This window comes from Phaenicophaeus curvirostris, chromosome 18 (assembly GCF_032191515.1).
Source record: "Phaenicophaeus curvirostris isolate KB17595 chromosome 18, BPBGC_Pcur_1.0, whole genome shotgun sequence".
NCBI lineage: Eukaryota > Metazoa > Chordata > Aves > Cuculiformes > Cuculidae > Phaenicophaeus > Phaenicophaeus curvirostris.
The window spans coordinates 7,970,833-7,995,529 of NC_091409.1; the positions used below are offsets into that span (position 1 = coordinate 7,970,833).

The 24,697-nt window shown below is 56.8% G+C and overlaps 3 protein-coding genes across 7 annotated transcripts in view; 1 reads left to right on the forward strand and 2 right to left on the reverse strand.

Moving 5' to 3' along the window:
* Positions 1-7,097, forward strand: part of ZBTB46 (zinc finger and BTB domain containing 46) — a 50,790-nt gene extending 43,693 nt beyond the window's left edge. For all 5 annotated transcript variants that reach the window (XM_069871515.1, XM_069871512.1, XM_069871517.1 and 2 more), the window contains one exon: positions 1,682-7,097. In XM_069871515.1, coding sequence (XP_069727616.1) covers positions 1,682-2,068 — 387 coding nt within the window. In that variant the 3' untranslated portion in view covers positions 2,069-7,097. The remainder of the gene's footprint in view (positions 1-1,681) is intronic.
* A 1,151-nt stretch (positions 7,098-8,248) lies between these two features.
* On the reverse strand, positions 8,249-12,311 carry SLC2A4RG (SLC2A4 regulator). The gene is made up of 7 exons (XM_069871693.1): positions 12,186-12,311; positions 11,312-11,421; positions 10,977-11,221; positions 10,524-10,624; positions 10,162-10,417; positions 9,942-10,021; positions 8,249-9,230 (listed from the first exon to the last, which is right to left on the reverse strand). Exons 1-7 carry the CDS (start codon positions 12,260-12,262, stop codon positions 9,119-9,121), a joined length of 981 nt encoding a protein of 326 aa, XP_069727794.1. The 5' UTR covers positions 12,263-12,311; the 3' UTR covers positions 8,249-9,118.
* Positions 12,312-19,450: 7,139 nt separating this feature from the next.
* On the reverse strand, positions 19,451-21,766 carry LIME1 (Lck interacting transmembrane adaptor 1). The gene is made up of 5 exons (XM_069871844.1): positions 21,621-21,766; positions 21,040-21,091; positions 20,855-20,942; positions 20,287-20,687; positions 19,451-19,944 (listed from the first exon to the last, which is right to left on the reverse strand). The coding sequence occupies exons 1-5, from the start codon at positions 21,734-21,736 to the stop codon at positions 19,549-19,551; spliced, it is 1,053 nt and encodes a 350-aa protein (XP_069727945.1). The 5' UTR covers positions 21,737-21,766; the 3' UTR covers positions 19,451-19,548.
* Between the last annotated feature and the right edge of the window lie 2,931 nt (positions 21,767-24,697).

Sequence of the window (24,697 nt, forward strand, 5' to 3'; positions counted from 1 at the left end):
CTCCCCCTTTCCCTTAGAATGTTGGTATTTAGTCAGTTAGAATATGTTATTTCAGACGGCACCTGCAGATACTGAAGGCCAAGTGCTGTTCCTGTGTTTTACTGCTTTGGCTGTAAGGGAAAGAGGATGACTTTCTGTTCAGAGTTCAGAGGAGTCCACAGAGGTGATCTGAGGGCTGGAGCACCTCCTGTGTGAGGACAGGCTGAGAGAGTTGGGCTTGTTCAGCCTGGAGTAGAAAAAGCTGTGAGGAGACCTTAGAGCAGCTTCCAGTGCTGAAAGGGGCTACAGGGAAGCTGGGGAGGAACTTCTTACAAGGGCCTGGAGTGATAGAACAAGGGGGAATGGCTTTAAATTGGAAGGGGAAAGATTTAGATTAGACATTAGGAAGAAATCCTTCATAATGAAGGTGGGGAGGTCCTGGCCCAGAGCAGTGGTGGCTGCCCCATCCTTGGGGCATTCAGGGCCAGGCTGGATGGGGCTTTGAGCTCCCTGATCCAGTGGGAGATGTCCCTGCCCATGGCAGGGGTGGAACTGGATGAGCTTTGAGGTCCCTTCCAACCCAAACCATTTGGTGATTCTATCTGGTTCATTTCAGATGTGCTGACTGAACCCTCAGGGTTGGAGAAGAGGGAGGCAGATGATCAGGTTTGGAACAGTTCAGTTTTGCATCGTGTCAGTACCTGCTTTATAATTTCTTTTTCTGTATGGCTCCTTTAGCCTTTATTCTGCATCCTTGGCCACTTTCTGTCATCCCATTCAGCTTTTGATCCCTGAAAGTCATTCTTTTAGTAGTTGAAAGTGAGCAATACCTATAGATCCCATTAGTGGACTTGGACCAGTCCTGTCCAACTGCCTTAAAATAAAAGCTTACACATAGTTTAAAATAAAAAACCACAATGGCTTTGCTGGATGTGGTTGAAGAACACAGCGTGAGGATAGCTCAGAGCAGGACCCGAGCCGGAGCGTATCGAAGAGCTCGCTGGCTTTGAACATGGTTGGGGCTAGCAGTACAAAGCCAGAGCATGTGTCCTGCAGAAGTGAGGGCTGCGGGGGTAAGATGGGTCAATTTGTCCTCTTCTCAAATACCTTTAGCTCATCTGGGTGTTCTGGATAAGCAATGAGCGCAGGGTTGTGGGGAACATGGTTGTGAGAGCAGGTGATGCCGTGCTGAGGTCGGAGTGGGGCATGGCCTCGGCAGGTAAGTGTTCAAAGTAAAAGGAAGGACCTTTCTGCACAAGGTGCGTTTAACCAGCAGAACCTTTCCTGCTGGCCGCGGTGAGCCTGAAAAGAATAAAATGGTTCAGAAAAGGATTAGGCACAGGCAATACCAGAGGCTCTGGTAGCTGATGGCCTGCGCGGAATGGTACAACGCAACTACCACACCCCAGAAAAACAACAAGAAAAGGGGAGAAGAAAAATAGTGATGAACACTTCTCTCCAAACTGCTGGTTTGGTGATAAAAGGCCATCTCCAAGGGTTTTTCCATTGTGTGACACCGCTACAGGGCTCAATGAATTAGGGTGGGTTTGAGTGCACAATGAAAAGCCTGTGATGTTCTCGGGCTGCTCTCGTGGGCTGCAGGGATTTTGCCTTTATAGAAAAGCAGGGGAGCGGGTCCTTTGCTGCAGCTCTCAATCAGTCTCTGTTGACATTAACTCTTCCAATCGTTCTCCTTTTCCAGGTCCACAGCAAAGATAAAAAATACGTCTGCAAAGTGTGCAACCGAGTATTCATGTCTGCAGCCAGCGTGGGGATAAAGCATGGCTCTCGCCGCCACGGGGTTTGTGCTGATTGCTCTGGTCGTGGCATTGCCGGTCACCTGGACCACAACGGGGGAGAAGGGTCTCCAGACGAGTGCTACCCCGGGGAAGGCCAGTACTTGGAAGACCCCGATGACATCAAAGTGGAAGGAGACGAGGAGATGGGTGATGACGACGACATCAAGTGGAAGGATGACGTGGGAATGTCACAAGATGATGTGATTTTAGATGATGAAAAAGATGTCGACTCCCCGCAGGAGCAGGACAACTCTGGGGAGAACGACAAGGATTTTACCTGGATTTCTTAGGGATTCTTTTGGTTTCGCTCCATTGTTTGTAGGGGAGGGAGGGTGGGAAGGAAGGAGTATGTTGGAAAAACTTAAGTAGCCTTGTTGTTGTCCATGTGTGCAAAATAACTCTTATGTTTTCTAAACAAGTCCTTCTCTGTTCCACTCAGATACTGTCTTAGCAACGTCGCTTCCAGCGACGCGACTGACTTCGCCTTCCCCCTTGCCCCTTCCCAAAGGACCGTGGCCGCCGCTCCGGCCGAGCCAGTCAGGTTGCAAGTGAGGTGGAGTCCCCGCAGGTGTGAGCACTGCGCCATGGGGAGGCTGGGTGAAGCATAAGTCTTCCTCCCCTTCCCACCCTGAACCGAATACCGGGGAGATTCTGGGGTCCGAAGCAGGTTTTTTGGTGGTTGTTGCTTATTTAACACCTTGTCTGTGTGCTAAAACCCCAGCAGCGGTGGGATGTTGTGAAAGGAAATCAGTGTGTGGGTTGGAGGGCTTCCCTTGATGATGCAGGCCTTGTGCAGAGTTAATCGATGGAGCCAAATAGATCAAAAGGCAAGTCAGGTTACAGCCTTACAAATTCCTGTCTTAGATTCTTAACTTCTGAAAGAATCACTGTCACAAAAAGAAAGATTATGACCTTTCTTGGACCTACCAATGTCTTACCCACATCCCGTCTTCCAGCCTTGGTTATCCGCGATGACTGAAATGCCCGTTGGTGCTCCCAGAAGCACCCTTTGCTACAAAGGACGCAGGTAATTCTCCGCCTGTTGTTCTTCTCTGCAAAGATCTTCACTTTTCTCCTTACGCTCGGCTGCCTTTTTCATAAATATATGCAAACCATAGCAAAACGGAGGCATTTAGTGAAGTGCGGGATGAAGTGGTGAACACGAGAAGCCAAGGTAGGAGATCCCAGCTGGGTGGGATCTTGCTGCTCCCATCCTGCAGGCTTCGGTGGGGCCAGGGTTTCACCTGGGGACCTTGCCAATCCAAAAACTGTCCGTCACTCGTGGTAGGCACAACACCTACCTAAATCATGACAAGAACCTTCATCTTTAGCTGCATTGGTTCCATGTAAATTCTTAAATAAACCTGTTTGTTTTTAAATAAGAATCAGGTTTCTCTCCCAGCGTCTCCCAACAGACTCTAGGTCTGCTCCAGGTCATGGGATTCGTTGTTCATATCGGCCACGGTTGCCTTCTTCCAGCTACACCTGAATAGCAGCAGCAAAGCACGCTGTGACAGCCCCGTTCCTAAGAAGCGACTAAAATTTTTACTTTGACCTCTTTGCTTCTGGTGCTTTTGAGAATAAAGCTGAAGACCTCACTCTTTCCTCACACAGAGCAAGTTTATGATGTCTGTGGCGATGGTATCTTGAACTCTGCCACAAGAGGCAACCCGTTACCAGAAAGCCAAATGACTAACGGTGCTATTTTCCTCCTGGGGTGGAAAAGGCGATCCCTGCGGGGTAGGGAGCGCTCTTGCAGGTCTAGTGGTCCCTACGGAACAGCATGGTTCCACCCAGCAAAGGAAATACCAAGTGTATTGTACCGTAAACCCCGGTAAAGCAAATAATCTTTAAGGATCTAAGCCACTTGGTGCCAGCATTTGGTGGAGGGAGCCTTCATCCCATTTCTTTAATTCATTCCCCAGTTTAAGGATCGCATCCCAGGCTGGTGGTGTTTGATTCCTTGCTCTGCTTTTTGCTTCCTTGTGGATGTTCACCACCGCCTCTGTGTGTCACCCCGGTTTGCGCTGCCGATCACTGTCACCCCCAGTGGCTCCCAGGCTCCTGGTCCATCGCTTTGGGTGTGCACCACTGGTTTGGTCTCTCCTGAAATCCTGTTTTGTCCGTGAGGCCACGCGAGCTCTGGCTGCTGCCTCCAGTCCTTTGGGTTGAACAGCTCAGTGGGACGTGTTGCTTTTAGCCAGCAAGCGTGGGTGACTCTCTTTTCTTTAATTCAAAGAGCAGTACAGTCATGTGGAAACACTTTTATTAAGCTGTAAAACATCTAATTTTGCATTTTAGCCTCTTGCAGAGCCCTCTTGCTATGTTTAAAGAGCCCTAAATGAACACAGGGCTGTACGATTGGACTGTTGTATTTTTTTTTTTTCCCCAGCATTTGTAGTTGTTGTGGGGGTCCTGGAGCGAGGTCGGTGCTTCCTCACCCCGACTGCAGCCTCTCTGAGCACAGGCTCTATATTTATTGTCATTTATCCTGTAAATATGGGGGTAGGGGGTCTTGTTGGCCCTGACCTTGCAGCCTGTTACCTATAGACAAATACATACAGTACATAAAGATACCGGTAGCTTTGCTTTTTTATGTAAAAATCTATTTTAAAAGAGATATAACCCCAAACCGTTCAAGCCTCCCCCTTGGTTTCTGACATTCCATCTCGCCCACCTGCTCCGATGCCGCTGTGTACGTCCGCTGTCGTCCTTGCGAGGAGGAGCAGGAGATCTTGGTCTGTGTCCTCCTCTTCCTCGCTCCTTCCTGCCTTCGCCCCTGGGTGACTCAGGTTGTGTGATTGGAGTTACAGGGTGCTTTGCTTGGCTTGGCAACTGCTTTGGAAAGATTTGATTTCATTTTTTTTGTCTTTTCTTTCCTATTTTCTCACGGCGGGGGGGGCAGTGAGCCAGGTGGCTTCCCGAAGTGTTTCCTGGCAGTGCTGCTCTGAGGCTCATGGAGCTGAGGATGCAAAAAGTAAATCCAAAAAAGGAGAGAAAAAAGGAAAATCCACATAAAGGTGGATTTTACAGTGGTACCGTTATCACCTAGTGCATGTTTTTCCATCGCTAACGTACCCTGTGTACCAAAAACAGCCTTTCTCACACCTGATGTGTAGAATCATGGAATGATTTGGGCTGGAAGGGACCTCAAAGCCCACCCAGCCCCACCCCTGCCACGGGCAGGGACACCTCCCACTGGATCAGGGGCTCCAAGCTCCATCCAACCTGGCCTTGAACCCCTCCAGGGATGGGGCAGCCACCACTGCTCTGGGCAACCTGGGCCAGGGCCTCCCCACCCTCATTGTGAAGAATTTCTTCCTGTGTCCAATCTAAATCTTCCACCTTTCAATTTAAAGCCACCCCTGCCCCTCATCCTGTCGCTCCAGGCTCTTGTATGAAGTCCCTCCCCGGCTTTCCTGGAGCCCCTTCTGGTACTGGGAGACCACTATAACATCTCCCCGCAGCCTTCTCTTCTCCAGGCTTAACAACCCCACCTCTCTCAGCCTGTCCTCGTACAGGAGATGCTCCAGCTCATCTCCGTGGCCTCCTCTGGACCCGTTCCAACAGTTCTGTATCCTTCTTGCACTGGGGATTCCAGAGCTGGACACTGGGCTCCAGGTGGGGTCTCAGAAGAATCTGCTTTGCTGGGAGGGAGACCTGTGGATTTGGAAACGCAGGGTTCAAAAAAAGGAATTTGGGCTTTTTTAATGCTGACACTTTATAGAACATCATCAGTTGCTCTGTGCAACCTGACCTCTCTGGCTCCTCCCCGGGCGCCTCTCGGATCTACTGCCTATGCAAACTCCTGCTCTGTGAGATTTAAACCGACCCCGAGTCGATCTGCCTGGGCTCTCCAACGCCAGCCGAGCAACCTCTTGCATCCCGTCTTTGTATTCCCCTTCAGGGCTTTGTATACTTCACCGAGGTTCCCTTTTTTTAAGTTTTTCTACCTATATATATATATATATGTGTGTATATACAGATTTAGTTCAAAAAATAACTCCCTTAGAGGTGAAAACCCGATGCACTTGGTCTCGGAAACTTGCGCCGCCTGATTTTTGTTCAGTATCCGTACGTGCTTGTAAATGTCCTTCTCTGGATTTCTCTATTATCCTCCTTTTTTATATACATGGAAGTGTGCCAGGAGTACAGTGAGCGTTTCCAGCCGGGCTTTGCGGCACAGAGAGCATCATCCTGCCCTCGCCCTCCAGAAAGAGCCCCCGAGGAGCACCTGGGGTCACGCGGGAGACCCTCGATCTGCTGTTGCCTTTGGAGAACATCTAGAGCAACAAAGACCGAGGAGGTTCTTGCGTGGCTTCCTGTCGATTTGTTGTATCCAAAAATTATATGTACAAATCATAACTCGCCCAGTTTTGTATGTTTTTGAGGCTGCCCCGAAGCCTCGCAGTTGTGGAGGGGAAGGGGCCGTGTCTGATGGAGGTCTGCAAGTCACCGTCCTTGTCTTTTTCTTAATCAAAAATTGGCAGTCTGGGCTACAAAAGGAAGATTTTTCACCTGAAAAGAAACCCACCCTCAATCCCATTTTGTTCCCTTTTTCCTCTCCTGCCTTTGAACACTCCGCTCCGAGCCGGGGGCTCCATCCCTGTCCCCGGTTCCCGCGGGGGCTGAGCCCCCTGGCTCGACACTCCCCATTTTGCACATCGCCCTTAGCAAAGAAACTCCATGAAAATAATGCAAAAACTGGATTTTTTTTGCAATGTTATGAAAGATAATCTTTATTTTAGCTCATTCTGAGAGATGTGTGACTCCTAAGAAAGCCATACTTCATGGGTCCCTGATTTTTTAGATCCCGTATTGTGTTTGGAATTCCTGCCGCCTTCTTTTCCAGCCCCGCATAGTACGAGTGCTGTGTGTATGCTCTCATATATATTTATTTTTCAACGTGCTTTAAACCTGTCTACAAAAAAAACAAAGCTAAACAAACGAACGAAAAAAGAGGACAGTGTTTGAAGATTGTTGATTTATTTTTTTTGCTGGGAATATTCTATATTATACTGACTTTATATTAATTATTATAAACCTGTGTTTGTATTGAAGATGTGTTTAATATTTTGGGGAGGTCAAAGAGATTTTAGGAACCAGAAGGCGGTGGGAGGACATGGCTGTGTCGTACTGATTTTCTGTAAATGTAGTTCGGGTAAATATGACTTTATTTTTTAGTTGCTCTCCCGGTTTCTTGTCCGGCTGGGTGCGCCGGCGGCACTGCCGCTCGGTTGAGATGACTTTGTGGTGGGACTTAGTGTAGACACACCTGCAGAAATCAATCAGTTTCAATAAATTGGGAAATTGCTGCTACGGCTTGGTCTTGGTTTGATGGTTTGGGTTTGGTTTTTTTTAAATCCATTATTGTTTTTCTTCTCCCTTTTGCACTCTCAGTGCGGGCAGGAGCCACGGCACCACCCGGCTGCAGCCACGCTGCGGGGTCCCTGAATGATGCCCCCTCTGCCTTTCCCTTCTGTTTCTCCCACTCTGTTCCCTTTTTCTTTCTCCCTTTTCCTTTCTTTCTCCCTTTCCCTTTCTCAGTTTTCCTTTCCCTTTTCAGTTTTCCTTTCCCTTTCTCCCTTTCCCTTTCCTTTCCCTTTCTCCCTTTCCCTTTCCTTTCCTTTTCTTTCTCTTTCCCTTTCTCCCTTTCTTTCTCTTTCTCTTTCTCCCTTTTCCTTTCCCTTTCTCTTTCTCCCTTTCCCTTTCCTTTCCTTTTCTTTCTCTTTCCCTTTCTCCCTTTCTTTCTCTTTCTCCTTCTCCCTTTTCCTTTCCCTTTCTCTTTCTCCCTTTCCTTTCCTTTCTCTTTCCCTTTCTCCCTTTCTTTCTCTTTCTCCCTTTTCCTTTCCCTTTCTCCCTTTCCTTTTCGTTCTCCCTTTCCCTTTCTCCCTTTCCTCTTTCTCCCTTTCCCTTTCTCTCTCTCCCTCTTTCCTTTTCTCTTTCTCCCTTTTCCTTTTCATTTCTCCCTTTCCCTTTCTCCCATTCCCTTTCCCTTTCTCCCTTTCCCCCTTTCCCTTTCTCCCTTTCCCTTTCCCCCTTTCCCTTTCCCCCTTTCCCTTTCTCCCTTTCTCCCTTTTCCTTTCTCCCTTTCCCTTTCTTTCTCCCTTTCCTTTTCCCATTCTCTATCCCACTTTCTTTCTCCCTTTCCCTTTCTCCCATTCCCTTTCCCTTTCTCCCTTTCCTTTTCCCATTCTCTATCCCACTTTCTTTCTCTCTTTCTCCCTCTCCCTTTCCCTCCCAACAGGCACTTGGGGCTCCCCCCCCACCCCATTACTTTTAGGGCTTAATTGAAATAAAAACAATCCCTTTCCCACAGCTCCGGGTGGACGCGCAGGATGACACCTTCCTGGGGGGCTGCAGGAGGGAGTGACAGCACCCCCCACCCCCCCTTCTCCGGAAAGGAAGAGCCACAAGAATTTAAAAAAAAAAAAAAGAATCAAATATTTATTTTCTTTTTTTTTTTTCCTTCTGGATTTCTGGATCCAAACCCAAGGGACCCCCCCCTCCATGTCCTGTCCCGGCCACGCACCCATCACCATCCAGGGGGAGGAGGGGGTGGCCAGACCCAGTCCTGAGCCGCTGCAGTGACGGATTGAGGGGGGAGAAAAAAATTGGAAGGAGGGGAAAGGGTTTTAAAGGGAATAAAACCCCTTAAACCCCTCGGGGCCAGAGGGATCCGGCTGCCGCAGCGCCACAGCCGGCCCGCGTTTGGCCCCAGGAGGGGCCATTTAAAAATACGAATTTTTATATATTTTCTCTAAAAAATAAAAACACACAAAGGAGGGGGACGGGCAGAGAAGAAACCCAAAGTAACCAGGCCCCTGTGTGTGCAGTTTGGCTTTAGTGCAAATGGGCGCGTTCCTGCAGGCACTTCCCGGAGCATCGCCCCGATACAAAAAAATAGAGAGAAACCATGATATAAAGAGTAAAAACCCCCTTGGGGGGGTGGGGGCAGGCGCCCACCTCTGCCCTGGGCACTTGAAGGGGGCAGGAACGGATCCCCCCATCCTTTTCCCAGCCCCACAGGCCGCAGGCACAGCTTATCCGGGCACCCCCGGCACGAGGAGAGCAGCCGGCTGCCCCCCACCAGCCCCCAACCCAGTGCCGGCAAGGGCCGGGGGGGCACATTTAGCTTATTTTCCGAGGGAAAAAAAAAAGGGATTTAAGCTTTGTGGCTGGGGGAATCTGTGCATAAAGCTTTGGGGGATGGGGGGGCCTTTCCCTGAGTGGGGGGGGGCCCCGGGGCAGCGCTGGGGGGGCGCGAAGGCACCTCGAGTGCAAAATGTGCAAGAAGAGGGGGGGAAACACCGTGTGTGGCGGCACCGGCAGCGTCGGTGTCAGTCAAGGAAGCGCTGGCAGGCCTTCTTCCAGCGGCACGCCGTGCACCACATCTCCCGGTTCTCCATGCCGTACACCTTGCGGCACTTCTTGGCCTCCCCCCGCGGCCTCCTGCAGGCAGAGGGGACACGTCATGGGGCAGGGGGACACAGACACGAGGGGGGATCCCTGCCTGGTCCAACTGTAACCTGGGCTGCATCAAAAGAAGCGTGGCCGACAGGTCAAGAGAAGGGGATTCTGCCCCTCTGCTCCGCTCTGGTGAGACCCCACCGGGAGCCCAGTGTCCAGTTCTGGAGTCTCCAACATAAAATGGAGATGGAACTGTTGGAATGGGTCCAGAGGAGGCCATGGAGATGATCTGAGGGCTGGAGCACCTCCTATATGAGGACAGGCTGGAATAGTTGGGGTTGTTCAGCCTGGAGAAGAGAAGGCTCCAGGGAGACCTTAGAGCAGCTTCCAGTGCTAAAAGGGGCTCCAGGAAAGCTGGGGAGGGGCTCTGGATCAGGGAGGGCAGGGATGGGATGAGGGAGAACAGTTTTCTGCTAAAAGAGGGGAGACTGAGATGAGATCTTGGGGAGAAATTTTGCCCTGTGAGGGTGGGGAGGCCCTGGCCCAGGCTGCCCAGAGCAGTGGTGGCTGCTCCATCCCTGGAAGGATTCAAGGTCAGGTTGGATGGGGCTTGGAGCCCCTGATCCAGTGGGAGGTGTCCCTGCCCGTGGCAGCGGGTGGGACTGGATGGGCTTTGAGGTCCCTTCCAGCCCAAACCATTCCAGGATTCTGTGATCTCCCAGGAATCCGCCCTGGCGGGTGCTGATTGCTCACCTTGGGATGGCGGGTGGCTTGGGCAGCGGTGGGACAGGCGCAGCGGGGGACACCAGTGGCCGCAGCGGAGCCGGACAGCCCTGTCAAGAGAGGACACGGCTTCATATCCCAGCTCGGCTATAGCACCAGCAGCACTGAGCAGCTGGGTGAGCCGGAGAGTGACGGTGACGCGGTGAGCACAGTGGCAGCCCCGCCACCCCCTGCTCTCCCCGCTCCTCACCTGGTACGCGTGGTCGCTGTGGACGTGGCAAAGGCCGAGTGGGGCCAGGGGGCTGCAGGGGGAGCTCAGTGCCAGTTCGGGGAGCGGCAGCACCAGACCCTGCGCCTCAGGGCTGGGGAAGGCAGGAGGCACCGAGGAGGTGGGCGAGACAGGCGTCAGGCTGGAGAGTCCGTCTGTCAGCGAGTCCACGTCCACGTCCAGCTCCGTGTAGTAGAAATCCTCCTCGCCGTCGCTCTGCTCGAGGTCAGCTTTCCGGCTGTGGGGAGAGCGAGGTCCGGCTAGGATGGCTCCTTCCCCCCATAGCAGGACCCCGCTGGGCACAGGAGGGGCCTGGGGGTGTCGGGGGGACCCCACGCACTTACCCAAGGTGCACGATTCGGATGTGCTTCTGCATCCCTGAGGAGCTACTGAGGACTTTGCCACAGCTCTTCCACAAGCACTTGAACATCACCTTGGTGGAGTTCTGCAGGGGATGTGTCAGGCTGGCAGCCTCATCCCCCGTCCCATCCCCATCTTCATCTCCAACCTCACCATCATCCCCAATGTTATTCCCACCCCCAACATCTTCATTGTCATCCCGAACCTCATCCCATCATCCCCTTCCCTAACCTCATCCTCCTCTGTCCTCGTCCTCATTATCCCCATCCCCAACTTCATCCCCATCGTCATCTGCATCCCCAACCTCATCCCAACATCACTCACATCTCCACCCTCATCTCATCATCCCATCCCTAACCTCATCCTCCTCTTCACCCCCATCCTCACTAACTCCACCCCCAGACTCATCCCCAGTCTCACCCTCAACTTCATCTCACCTTCCTCTTGCGCGGGATGGGCTCTCCAAAGACAAAGTGCGTGCCGTCGGGCTCGTCGGGGCCCTCATCCGGCAGTGGGGCAGGCAGGAAAGTGCTGGGGACGTGGCTGGAGAGCGGGGGCGAAGGGGTGGAGGGAGTGGAGCGGTCGCTGGAGGGGTCCCAGCTCCAGTCCCCACTGGTGTTGCTGCTGCTGCTGCAGCTGGAGGACATGGTGGGCACCTCCTTCCAGACCTCACCGGCAGGCTCTGGCGCGGAGGAAGAGGAGGAAGAAGGTCAGGTCCTGCCACGGGACATGGATCCAGGGATGATGGGAGAAGAAAGGAGCACGGTCCTACCTGGGGTGGGGTTGGCTGGTGGGTGTCCGAGCACCAGCGGGCTGGTGGAGAGGCTGGTGAGCACTGTGGCTGCCATCACTTCATCGATGCCTGCCTTGCCTGAGAGCTTCCTGCCAGCGAGAGCAAAGCAGGGGGGCTGCGGTGAGGATGGATGAGACCCCCTGGGACTCTTCATCCCCCTCCATCTCCTACCGAGGTGCTGGGACCCCCTACTCCTACCTGGAGAGTGGTGATGCTCTCCAAGCCCCTGAGCGGTTGCAGTGCTCAGCGCCCGCACGGCTTTGCAGCCGCTCAAGGGCTCATATGTGGCTCATACACAGCTCAAGGGTTCATATATGGCATGAGGACTCATACACAGCTCACATATGGCTCATATATGGCTTGAGGGCTTCTATATGGCTCATATGCAACTCCTGTACGGCTTATGGGTTCATACAGAGCTCATATATCCTGGAGGGCTCATATATGGCTCACATACAGCTCAGATACGGCTTGAGGGCTCATACAGGGCTCATATATGGCTTGAGGACTTCTATATGGCTCATATGCAACTCCTGTATGGCTTATGGGTTCATACAGAGCTCATATATCCTTGAGGGCTCATATATGGCTCACATACAGCTCAGAGATGGCTTGAGGGCTCATACAGGGCTCATATCTGGCTTAAGAACTCACAAATGGCTCATATATGGCTCATTTATGGCTCAGGAGCTCATACACAGCTCCTATATGGCTCATATATGGCTCGAGGAATCAAATCTGGCTCATAGGGCTCATATATGGCCCGTAGATGGCTCCAGGGCTCGCCTACGGCTCATATCTGGCTCAGGCAGGGTGGTGGCTGTCACCGTTACCCATCCCGCTGTGGTCCTACCTGTGCCGGGGCACGGGGATGTAGGCGGAATGCAGCGCCAGGCACCGCTCCAGCCCCGCGTCCAGCACCCGCAGCATCGCCCCGCGGCCCGCGGGCTCCCGGCGCGGCAGCAGCTCGCCCAGGCCTGGCAGCGGGAGAGGAGCCTGCGGAGAGAGCAGGTGTCAGCAGCCTGATCCCCTGGGGATCATAGAGTCATAGAACCACTAGGTTGGAAAGGACCCACTGGATCATCGAGTCCAACCATTCCCATCAAACACTAAACCATGTCCCTCAGCACCCCGTCCACCCGTCCCTTAAACCCCTCCAGGGAAGGGGACTCAACCCCCTCCCTGGGCAGCCTCTGCCAGTGCCCAATGACCCCTTCTGTGAAAATTTATTTCCTAATGTCCAGCCTGACCCTCCACTGGTGGAGCTTGAGGCCATTCCCTCTCGTCCTGTCCCCTGTCACTTGGGAGAAGAGCCCAGCTCCCTCCTCTCCACAACCTCCTTTCAGGTAGTTGGAGAGAGCAATGAGGTCTCCCCTCAGCCTCCTCTTCTCCAGGCTAAACACCCCCAGCTCTCTCAGCCGCTCCTCATAAGGCCTGTTCTCCAGCCCCTGGAGCCTCGGGGAAGGAGCCTCGGCACACAATCCCCTAGGGATCCCCCAGTGCCCAATCCCATGGGGATCCCCAGCACCTGAGCCCCTGGGGATCCCTCAGCACCCAACCCGAAGCCTTGCAGAAGCAGCCTGGGCTGCAGGTCCCAACAGCCTTCCAGCAGGTCCCTTCCCAGCAGATCCAAGGCAGACACAGAACTGGGATCCAGCAGGGATCCCCTGAAGCTCAGCATAAGCGGACGGGGCTGCTCTCAGACAGCAGATCCCATTCCAGCAGATCCCAAGCGGGGATCACCTGAAGCTCTACAGAAGCAGCTTGGGCTGCTCTGGGACAGCAGATTCCTTCCCAGCAGATCCCTCTCCAGGCAGAGCCTGGCCAGAGGCAGAGCTGGGGTCCAGCAGGGATCTTCCCAAAGCTCTGCAGGAGCTCTGGAATACCAGATCCCAGATCTGTTTCCATCAGATCCCTTTCCATCAGCTCCCAAACAGGGGCAGAAATGGGACCCAGCAGGGATCCCTGAAGCTCAGCATAAGCGCCATGGGCTGCTGCGGGCCAGCAGATCCCATACCAGTAGATCCCTCTCCAGGCAGATCCCAAGCAGGTGAATTGCTGGGATCCAGTAGGGAAATTCCCAAAGCTCTGCAGGAGCTCTGGAACCTCCAGATTCCTTCCCAGCAGATCTCTTTCCATGCAGACCCCAAGCAGAGGCGGCTCTGGGATCCAGCAGGGACCTTCTCAAAGCTCTGCAGGAGCTCTGGAATTCCCAGATCCCTTCCCATCAGCTCCAAACAGAGGTAGCGCTGGGATCCAGCAGGAATTCCCCAAAGCTCTGCAGAAGCAGCCTGGGCTGCTCCGGGCCAGCAGATCCCATTCCAGGAGATCCCTCTCCAGGCAGGGGCAGAGCTGGCATCCAGCAGGGACCTTCCCAAAGCTCTGCAGGAGCTCTGGAGCTCCCAGATCCCATTCCAGCAGCTCCCAAGCAGGGGCAGAGCTGGCATCCAGCAGGGACCTTCCCTCTGGAGCTCCCAGATCCCATTCCAGGAGATCCCTCTCCAGGCAGGGGCAGAGCTGGCATCCAGCAGGGACCTTCCCAAAGCTCTGCAGGAGCTCTGGAGCTCCCAGATCCCATTCCAGGAGATCCCTCTCCAGGCAGGGGCAGAGCTGGCATCCAGCAGGGACCTTCCCAAAGCTCTGCAGGAACTCTGGAGCTCCCAGATCCCATTCCAGCAGATCCCTCTCCAGGCAGGGCAGAGCTGGCATCCAGCAGGGACCTTCCCAAAGCTCTGCAGGAGCTCTGGAACCCCCAGATCTCTTCCTATCAGCTCCCAAGCAGGGGCAGAGCTGGCATCCAGCAGGGACCTTCCCTCTGGAGCTCCCAGATCCCATTCCAGCAGATCCCTCTCCAGGCAGGGGCAGAGCTGGCATCCAGCAGGGCCCTTCCCAAAGCTCTGCAGGAGCTCTGGAGCTCCCAGACCCCATCCCAGGGGATCCCTCCCCGTGCAGACCCCGGGCAGAGGCGGAGCCGGGACCCAGCAGGGACCTTCCCGAGGCTCAGCAGGAGCTCGGGCGCTCCCCGCTCCCTTCCCCCCCCCCGCCCGGGGGCCGAGACAGAGCCGGGATGCCGCCGAGCCCCCCCCCCCCCCCCCCTCCCCGGTGGGTACCTGGCTGCGGGCGGCGCCGGGCGGGCTCGGGGGCTCCATGCGGGGCAGCGCCGGGCGGGGCGGGGCGGGGCGGGGCGCGCGCGGCGGGAGCCGGCGCCGGGCGAGGCCCCGCCCCCTCGCTGCAACGCGATTGGCCGGCGGGGGCCGCCCCGGGCACCGCCCCCCGCGGGGCGCAGCGGTGATTGGTCGGCGGCTCCCACCACCCACCACCCCCTCCCCTCCCGCCCCGAGGCCGCGCCCCCCTCCCCGCGCGCGCGACCCGCCGCGCCACGCCCAGGCACGCCCCCCCCCCTCCCCTCCCCTCCCCGCGGCCGCCATCTTCGTGCGACCCGCGGGACCCCCGGGGACGGGACCCGCCCCCCCCCGGCACAAACCCGGACCCCCGGGCCAGCACCTCGAGCTGAAACGAGCCCCCGAACCCCAAAAACTCTCCTCCCTGACCCAAACATGACCCCCCCGACCCGCACCCTGAGCTGAAACCGGTCACTAAACCCGCATCCCGAGCCAAAACCGGGACCTGAACTCCAAAAACTCTCCCCGTCACCCAGAACTGACCCCCTGGATCCGCACCCTGAGCTGAAACCGGCACCCGAACCCCAAAAACTCTCCCCCTGCCCCAAAACCGACCTCCTGGCCCCACACTCTGAGCTGAAACTGACACCTGAACCTCAAAAATTCTCCTCCCTGCCCCAAAACCGACCTCCTGGCCCTGCACCCTGAGCTGAAACCGGTCGCTAAACCCGCATCCCGAGCCAAAACCGGGACCTGAACTCCAAAACTCTCCCCCTGCCCCAAAACCGACCTCCTGGCCCCACACCCTGAGCTGAAACTGGCACCCGAACCCCAAAAACTCTCCTCCCTGACCCAAAGATGACCCCCCCGACCCGCACCCTGAGCTGAAACCGGTCACTAAACCTGCATCCCGAGCCAAAACCAGCACCCGAACCCCAAAATCTCTCCTCCCTGACCCAAACCTGACCCCCCCGACCCGCACCCTGAGCTGAAACCGGTCACTAAACCCACATCCCGAGCCAAAACCGGCACCTGAACCCCAAAAACTCGCCCCCTGCCCCAAAACCGACCTCCTGGCCCCACACTCTGAGCTGAAACCGGCACCCGAACCCCAAAAACTCTCCTCCCTGACCCAAACCTGACCCCCCCGACCCGCACCCTGAGCTGAAACCGGTCACTAAACCCGCATCCCGAGCCAAAACCGGGACCTGAACCCCAAAAACTCTCCCCCTGCCCCAAAACCGACCTCCTGGCCCCACGCCCTGAGCTGAAACCGGCACCCGAACCCCAAAAACTCTCCTCCCTGACCCAAACCTGACCCCCCCGACCCACACCCTGAGCTGAAACTGGTCACTAAACCTGCATCCCGAGCCAAAACCGGCACCTGAACCCCAAAAACTCTCCTCCCTGACCCAGAACTGACCCCCTGGATCCACACCCTGAGCTGAAACCAGCCTCCCTGCCCCAAAACTGGCCCCTAAAACTGGCACTGGCACCCGACCCCCGAAAACTCGGTACCTCACCCCAAAAGTGACCCCAGACATCCAAAAACTGATCCCCTCAAAACTGGCTCCCCACCCCAAACCTGACACCAAAAAAACAACTCGCCCTCCCCAAAACTCACTCACTCGCCCAAAACCCACCTGCGACTCGCAAAAAATGATCCAGATCCCCCCAAACTGGCTGCCTGCCCTGAAACTGACCCCCAGAAACCAACACTCCTCACCCCAAACCTGACCTGTGATGCCCCAAAAGCAACCCATTATCCCCCAAAACTGACTCCTGGCCCCTAAAAAACATCCCATGGGTGGACCCAGGGGGAAGGGATGGATCCATAGGGAAGGGATGGACCTAGAGGGAAGGGATGGATCCATAGGGAAGGGATAGACCCAGAGGGAAGGGATGGACCCAGGGGGAGGAGTGGCATCCAGAAGAAAGTGATGGATCCATAGGAAAGGGATGGCATCCAGATGAAAGGAACGTATCAAGAGGAAAGGGATGGATCCAAAGGGAAGGAATGCGTCCAGAGGGAAGGGATGGGGCCAGAGGGAGGTGCATGGAGTAGATGGATTCATGGGGTGCTTAAGGTGCTTGGGTTGGCACCCACCCACGCTCTGCTCCTAGCCTGCCCTGAAACCCGCGGTGCTGTGGGCGCAGAGTGCTGGCGTGGGGCTGCCCAGGCCCTGCTGCTGCTTGATGGCCCCTTGTGCGCCACAGAAAGAGGGGGAGCATCCCCCAGGAACCAGGGCATGGCTAGGAACGGTTGGACTCGATGATCCACTGGGTCTCTTCCAACCTGGTGATTCTATGATTCTATGTGCACTGGAGACCAGGAGCATCTCCAGGGTGCATGGGAGGAGGCAGGGTGGCTGGAGCAGCCTTCGTCCCAGCCTGCAGTCCTGTCCTGGCCCTGGTGGGCTCTGGCCCCGGTGGGCTCTGGCCCCGCAGCCCTCGTTCGCGCAGCCCCGGAGGAGTGAATACCCACAGCACTGGCACCGACACAACTCCTCTGCTCCTGCTGGAGCTGGGATAACCGCGGTAGGACCCAGGTAGTGGCTCCGCCAGCCGCCCCGTGCTCCGGTTTAATCGTTAACGCCGGCCGGAGCGCTGAGCTGGCGACAACACAGCTTCAGGGTTGTGCAACTCCCTTGAGCGTCGCCTGCCCATTGCACAAGGGCAGCGGTGCTGCCAGCCTGACCCCCTTCCTGCACAGGGTGGCTCTGGATATGGAATGCACAAGGTCCAGAGCCACGCAGTGTGGGATGCTGAGGGGCCGCAGAACTGGTTTGGGTGCAGAGCCATACATGACGTGCAGCAGGAGGGCGTGCAGAGTCATATGGGGCACAAAGCAGATCCTGATGGCGCGCAGCGAGCAAGACCGTGCAGGGTGCAATGCACCGTGCAACATCCTACAGAGCGCAGCACCGTGCAGCACGTGCCAGGCTCCTGCTCGCTCCCCCTTGCAGGAAAAGCACCGAGCAGCATCATCCCCTCGCGGTCTCAGCCCCTAGCGGGGTCCTGGCCAGTGGGGAGGAGTGAGGAGCCCACAGCCCCCGCTGTGCCCGGGGATGAGGAGGGGTGCTCTCAGCCCTACCTGCTCCCCTCGCTCTGACACCAGCCACCAACCTTCCCAGCTGGACCACGAGGCTCCAGGCAATGTTTCAGGATGGATCCCTCATTCTCCACCCAGTTTTTGAGATTCCAGGCATATTATCGCTGTGAAGACTGAACAGTTGTTCTCCTATTTAAATGAGAGTCCAGCTCTGCCGAGCCCTGTGGGCGGCATGGGAATCAGGAGCAAGCGAGCAGTCCTGCTGCCACAGGGCAGGTTTGGGAGATGCTTTGGCTGTTCCCAGCTCAGTGAGAGCAGAAGCTTTCCTTGTCTCACGGGCAGCCCCATGGCGTGTTGAGCCTGCCTTTCCCTGGGGAAGCAGCACAGCGATGTCCCAGACCCAACCCCACGGACAGCAACATTCCCGACCCTGTGGGCAGCATGAGACCAGTCGTGGGAGCGACGTGGTCCTGCAAGGAGGCGATACTCCTGCGTGGGGCTGGAGGGACGCAGCCCTGGAAAGGTGTGGGATGGGATGATGGAGATGGGGAGCAGGGGAAGGATGTGGCTGGAGGCAGTGCTGGGGGAGCCCACGCACCGGTGCAGCGTGGCTGGCAGCAGGAAGAGCGCGGCAGCATCAGCACCAGCTGCTCAGCTCCGTTTTCTATCGGGGCCCTTATCTCAGCAGGGTGGGAGCAGCTGCTGGGGCCGGCTCCTCTATCTCGAGCGGCTGTGGTTTGGCATCGAGCGTGGGGCTGACGAAGCGGGACGAGCGCCTGAGCTGCCTCCCAGCTTCAACGACTTCAGCGGGTTTCGCTGAGCGCCTTGTTTTCGTTTTTAATCTCTTCACCCACTTCGATGGAGGGGCAAAGCTGCCGAAGGAAGGCACGTGGCTTCCTGCTTGCCTGTCGCACGGCACAGCAGCTCTGCGAACACCAGGCTGCTGCGATGTGAAGCCGCACAGCACCCAGCTGGAGACATGCAGCAGGGGAACCAGAGCCACCACCGATGCAGCAACCGCATCCCTGCACCTTCACATCTCTGGGCAGCCCTTGGGGCAGGGATGTTAAAGCGCATCACCCCGAGGAGCCTGGGCAGCCCTTGGGGCAGGGATGTCTAGCTTCCCCTGGAGTGAGGAAGCCCTGGAATCAGGGCTCGGTGTGCACGTCCAGCTCACCCGAGCCTTTTTGGCACCCGTTACAGCTGCAGCACCCGTGGGGCTGACACGAGGGGAGCAAGCAGCAAGTGCCGTGTGAACATATTTCTGACCTCATGCAGAGCGAGTTGCTGCTCCAGGACGGGCTGCCCCATTTTGGCAGCTCTTGGTGCCGCACGTTCCCACCTTGGGGGTGTAAAACCGCCCCTGCGGGCACGTTCACAGATCCACCGCACCCAACGCTGCTCTCCCAGCGCCAGCACTGCTGCATCACTGCAGCACCAGCTGCCAGAACCAGGGCTTTAGATCTGGTTTTCGAGTGTTTTCTCCTGACAAGGACAACCCCTCTCAGCCTTTTAATGGTGTTTGGGAGATGGCTGCACCCTTGCACGCATCCGAGAGGTGGGAGTGGGTGACAGAGCAGAACCCGCAGCCCACACTGCCTTGCAGGGCTGGCCCTTTGTCCCCAGAACTGGAGACGTTCAGTGATGGGAGTGAAGCTGCTCGAGGCTTCCTGGGGGCCGGATGGGGCCCTGCTGTCCTCAAGACACAGGGAGGAGGACGGAAACCTTCATGGCACAACCCCGCTGATGGGGGGCCTGATTCTGCAGCCCGAGGCCAGCCTCCAGCAAAAAACACCACCCATCCCAACTTGGATCCCATCATGGTGGCAGCACCAGCTGTGTCCCACGGGGCTCCTGCGTGACACCCATCGCGGAGCATCCCACTGGCAGCAGGATAAGGACGCTTGAATTAAAGGGGCATAAATCAGATAGAGATTGCAGGGATGTAGCCACCACGGTGGACGCTGGACTCATCTGTGCCTGTCCTCGTGTGAATCAGCTGGTGGGGGGATGCCCCGTGTCCTGGGGATGCTGTAGGGATGCTATAGGTTGGTGATGTACACCTCCAGCCCGTTGGCTGCCGTCCTGGTGAGGCCTCGCCGGGGCTCCCCCGCCCAAACGCCCCCAACGCTTTCGTACAGGTTCTCGGGGACACAGGGCTTCCCTGACTTTTCCCGTTTTGCCGCCTTCTTCCAGTTAACGTCCACGGCCTCGTAGTCTGGGTCAAGGCCATGGCGCTGAGCAGTCCAGGCTCGGTCGCTGATGGACTCGTAGCAGGGGTCTGGGGGGGCTGAGGCTGCTGGGGACCAGCACCCAGACAGGGCCCCCTCCTCCTGGCGAGGCTGTGGCCACGCAGCACCCGCCTCCCTCGGGGACGATGCGGGGACCTGGGCTTTCTTCTTGGTGGCTTTGCACACCGTCGAGTACATCTCTTCCAGCTGCCAAAGGAAGGTGGGGGTTCAGAGCAATTCCTGCCCACTGCGGGGTATCCCCTTCACCCCCCAGGCTCCCCTCAGCCCCCAGAGGGATCCTGGCAATGGATTATCCATTGAGGATCTGGCTTTTTGCATATCCAGGGCACAGAGAGCAGCACCATGGGCATCACCTGCGCTCTGGGGCTTGGCTCCATCCTGCACCCCCTAAAAGCTCCATTGGAACAAACAGACCCCTCTGTTTTACACCCTGCTCCAAAGGGGGGTGTTACGGGGAGGCAGGGGGTTAATGACCCGCCCCATGTTCCATCCAGCAAGTGCAGCCCCAGCCCCACATCCCTGCTGTACCTTTGCTCGGGGAGCATCACCCGCACCGTCCCAGCACCGCGGGGGCCCCGCCACGGCCCCGTCCTGTGCCTCCACCAGCACCGTCTTCTTCACCTTGCGGACACAGGCGTAATCGGCTGCCCCGTTCCCAGCACGCGGGGGGCACCCCTGGGTGCCAGTGGGCACGGAGGGCACCGGGGCATCCTCCCCTCCCACCGCCAGGCACTCGTAGACAGCATCTGGCACCGGTTTCCGCAGCGGGGGGAAGAGCAGGTTGGAGTAGGTCTGGTCGGGGCCCAGGAGGGTGTTGGGGGGCTCGGGGACGGGGATCTGGGGCAGCTCGCGGTGCAGGAGGACACTGAGGCTGGAGTCGGCACCAGGGGTCACAGCGCAGGGGACGTCCAGGCTGGCCGGCCGCTGGGCTGCGAGGACAAGAGATGGGAGGACGCTGGGGATGCAGCAAGCACTGACCCCAGCGCCATCGCCGCGTGTGCATGCCAGGATGCGCTCGCTGGGCAGTGCAGGGACTGCAGGCACCCACCAAGGGCCACCGGCCTCCCTTGGTGCCCCCAGCTCAACGGCCACTCACCGTCATCCCTGGCCTTCACCCGGTACAGCTCGTGCAGCTTCGTGTCCGACTTGCTGAGCGACCGCAGCTGCGTCCGGCTGAGCAGGGACTGTAACGGGGCGAGCGCGCACCCTCAGGCTTGCGGCTGGGAGCTGGGGTGCCCTCAGCAACCTGGGGCTGAAATTGTCCCCCCAGCTCCCACTTACCTCATCCACCAGCTTCACCCCATCCGGAGGGATCTTCTTTTTCCTGCCCTTGCTGAGGGGAGATGTGGGATGAGCCCATGGTGGGCGGCCAAGCTGGGGGCAAGGAGCAGGTGCCCCAGGACCACAACAGGCATCGCCGTGTGCCCCTCCCTGGAGCAGCAGCACCCCCAGACCCACAACCCTGCTCCTTCACCAGCCCCACAGCAGGGACCAGGCTAGCAGGGGTCTCCATTGCATCCTGCACCCTGCTGAGCCGCCCTGGGCACTCCTGACATCACCCCTGGCATCACCCATCCTGGTCAGCCACAGGGCTCCTCCTGTGATGCCACATCCCCCATCCCCAGCTGAGAGCGGCTCCCAGGGTGCAGGGGGTGCAGCAGGGGGCAGCGAGGCAGAAGGGGGCAGGATCAGGGCTGCAGCTGGGGGCTCGGGGAGGGCAGAGCACCACATCCCAGTGGTCCCAACTCAGGACAGGGCACACACTGGGGTCTCCACGTGCAGCCACCAAACGCCACCGAGGGGCCCCCAGCCCTGTCCCCAGCATCAGGAAGGGGAGCAGAGGGGCTGCGGGCAGTGCCTACCGTCTGCAGGCAGCACACAGGGCGCCCAGGTAGACCAGGATGCCGAGCAGAGCCAGGGCAGCAGCGGCTGGCGGGAGTGGGGTCTGCGTCAGCCCCTCACCGCTGGCTCGAGCCATGGGGGAGCTGCTTCCAACACCACTGCAGGGGCGAGCTCTGGGGAGAAAAAAAAAAACCCGAAACAATTTGGGGCGCAGCCAGACAATGCTGGGCTCACCACGGCATGAGATGGTGGTTGGCAGGTCCCAGGGCTTGCTGGGGCCCCTGCAGCGCAACCCCGGGGCAGCGAGGCTCTCTGGATGGACCAGGAGCCCCATTTTCTGACCTGAGGCTGCCACGCTGCCCCCATCGCTGCCCCAGCCTGGTGCAGACACCCCGAAGCGGGCGCTCTGCCACATGCCGGAAAAACTGCAGATTTTGGTTCATTAAAAAAAAAACAAAAACGAACTACCAATCCAACAAAGCCAACAGGATTCAAGCTCCCAAGTTGACAGTAATATTATAAAATCATAGAATCACCAAGTTGGAAAAGACCCATCAGATCATCGAGTCCAACCATTCCTATCAATCACTAAACCATGTCCCTCAGAGCCTCATCCACCCGTCTCTTAAACCCCTCCAGGGAAGGGGACTCAACCCCCTCCCTGGGCAGCCTCTGCCAGTGCCCAATGACCCTTTCTGTGAAAAATTTTTTCCTAATGTCCAGCTAAACCTCCCTTGGCGGAGCTTGAGGCCATTCCCTCTCGTCCTGTCCCCTGTCACTTGGAAGAAGAGGCCAGCTCCTTCCTCTCCACAACCTCCTTTTAGGTAGTTGTGGAGAGCAATGAGGTTGAAAAGGATGTCTTGGGGCCCTCAGAACTCTCTGAAGACAACCCAAGAATGCCCATGTGCTTTCTGGGACAGCAGGGCAGCGCCCTGGGCTGCAGGACGGGGGTGACGCTGCTCCCAGCCCAGGTCGCGGGGTGGCCAGGACGGGATGGGCAAAGAGACAACTCAGCCTCACAGCCACCTCTCCCTCCTCGCAGCCCAGGCTTGCTGGGACACCCTCCTTCCACAGCAGCTCTCTCCCGTTCTGATTCTGAGCCCCACAGGTTTTAGCTCCGTACAGCCCTGCCACGGGGCCTGGGGAGTCACCGGGGAGAAACCCCAGATAGGAGCAACGGTGCTGCCAGTGTCTCTGGTGTCACCCCATGCACAGCGAGCTCCGGGGTGCCGAGCCCAGCCCAGCCCCTGTGACATTTCTGCTCTCCCAGGAGCCTGGGTTGCTTGCTCTCTGCAGCATCCCAGAAGGATTCTGCGCTGGGGTCAGGAACTACAGGATCGCAGCCAGCCGGGATGGCTCTTCGCCATGACACTCAGCACGTATGGACCCCACCGCTCCTCCACCACTGCAGCCCCTGTTCCATAGCCGCTCTGTGCTGCGACACAAGAGCAGAAAACACTCACTTTCAGCAGAAAATGTAAGCTTTCAACCACCTTCCTCTGCCAAAAGAAAAGTCATGCCTTGCCCGAAGGCAGCCTTCTTCCCTACGCATTTTTCTTTTCACCCCGATAACCAGCAAACCTCTGCCCACTCGTAGCGCCCTTTTATCCCACACCGTTGGAAACTTCCCCAGCTGGAGCTTTAGCCCCTGGAGAGAAGTTATTTCAACATGGAAAGCGAGACAGAGAGGTTTTAGGGACTAACCCGGCTGGACAGACTGGCTCACATCAGAGCTGGGCAGGGAAGGCTGGTCCCTCTCCAACGACGTCTTAATTAGTCAACAGCGCTTTTCTGTCTGAGCAGACATTAATTATATGGATTACCTGCAAGGCTTTAGTCGGTCCTCACTGAACTCATTTGGCTCATTAGAGCGACAGGATCACGGGCAGCAGCAGCGACTGCGTTCAGGACAGAAGTGAGCTGGCTCTGGGGTTCAGCAGCAAACAGATACCAGGGTGTGATGGGTGGGAGCTGGCGTCACAGCCAGATAGAAATGCAGGTTCTTAGCACACTGAGGCACACACAGGGCTGTTTAACCCACCGCGGGTGGATTTACCGTCCCTGAATTTTTAAGACCGAAGGGATAGGCTTCCTAAATTGAAATTTATCTAGAGAAATTCTTCTGACCAACCAAGGACAGCGGTTGCTCCTTGGCTTCTGACCTACAAAACCACCCGGTGCAGGCTCAGCTGTCACCTGGAGCCACATCAGGGACAACACACTGGTTCTCCCAGAGTTGCAAATTCAAGAGGAAAACGCCGTGCCTGAGCAGAGCCACTCGGGCAGGACCGAGCTGTTTGCAAGGCAAGCTCTCCACAAAAGGTGCACCTGAATTTCCTGCAATAACGTTATTGATCTCCCAGTCCTGGGGCTGTTCTGTGGGGCAGGAGGTGCAGCAGACGGCATTTCGTAACACGCTGGCTCTGCAAGCCAAGGTGGCTTTGAAGATGAGAGCAGCCACAACCGCTGCGTACGTGCGACGCGCTCTCACAGCCCAGCAGAGGGAACGGCTCCTTTCTGCGATACCCGAGCGCAGGCACGATAAACACAGTGGGTTTGGTACTTCAAGGCATCGGAGGGTTTTTTGACTCCTACAAAAGGCACAAGTTTCTCAGCTGGGCTTCATAAAAACAAGGCTAAATTCACTGTAAAATTAAGCACCACTGATGATTTTGCTGGGTTCTTCTGCCCAGACTAATCCACACACGGTGCTCAGTGCCAGGCGGTGAGAAGAAACTCTACGAGATCACTAAAAGCATATTTGCAAGAAACCAGGGTGAGCATTACGAGCTGATTTCCATCAGTGACTGTGAATACGGCTGTAGCGCACACACCTCAGGTACCCTGGGGAGTTGTACTGAAAAAAGCCCCAAGAAGGAGAAGTAGATCTTTTTTGTCTTTTCACTTACAAAAAGCGAAAGCCCCATCAGGGCCAAGAGCCCTGAATCCGCCCCAGGCCATGGGGTGCAACTGGTAGGTTTTAAGACTGAAACACGGAGCAGGCAGGAGATCTCGCTCACTTTCCTTCTGTTTGCACAGTTGGAGGGAGAGATTTCAGCACCAAACTCCTCTAGAGGGATTTAATTGACAAAAGGCC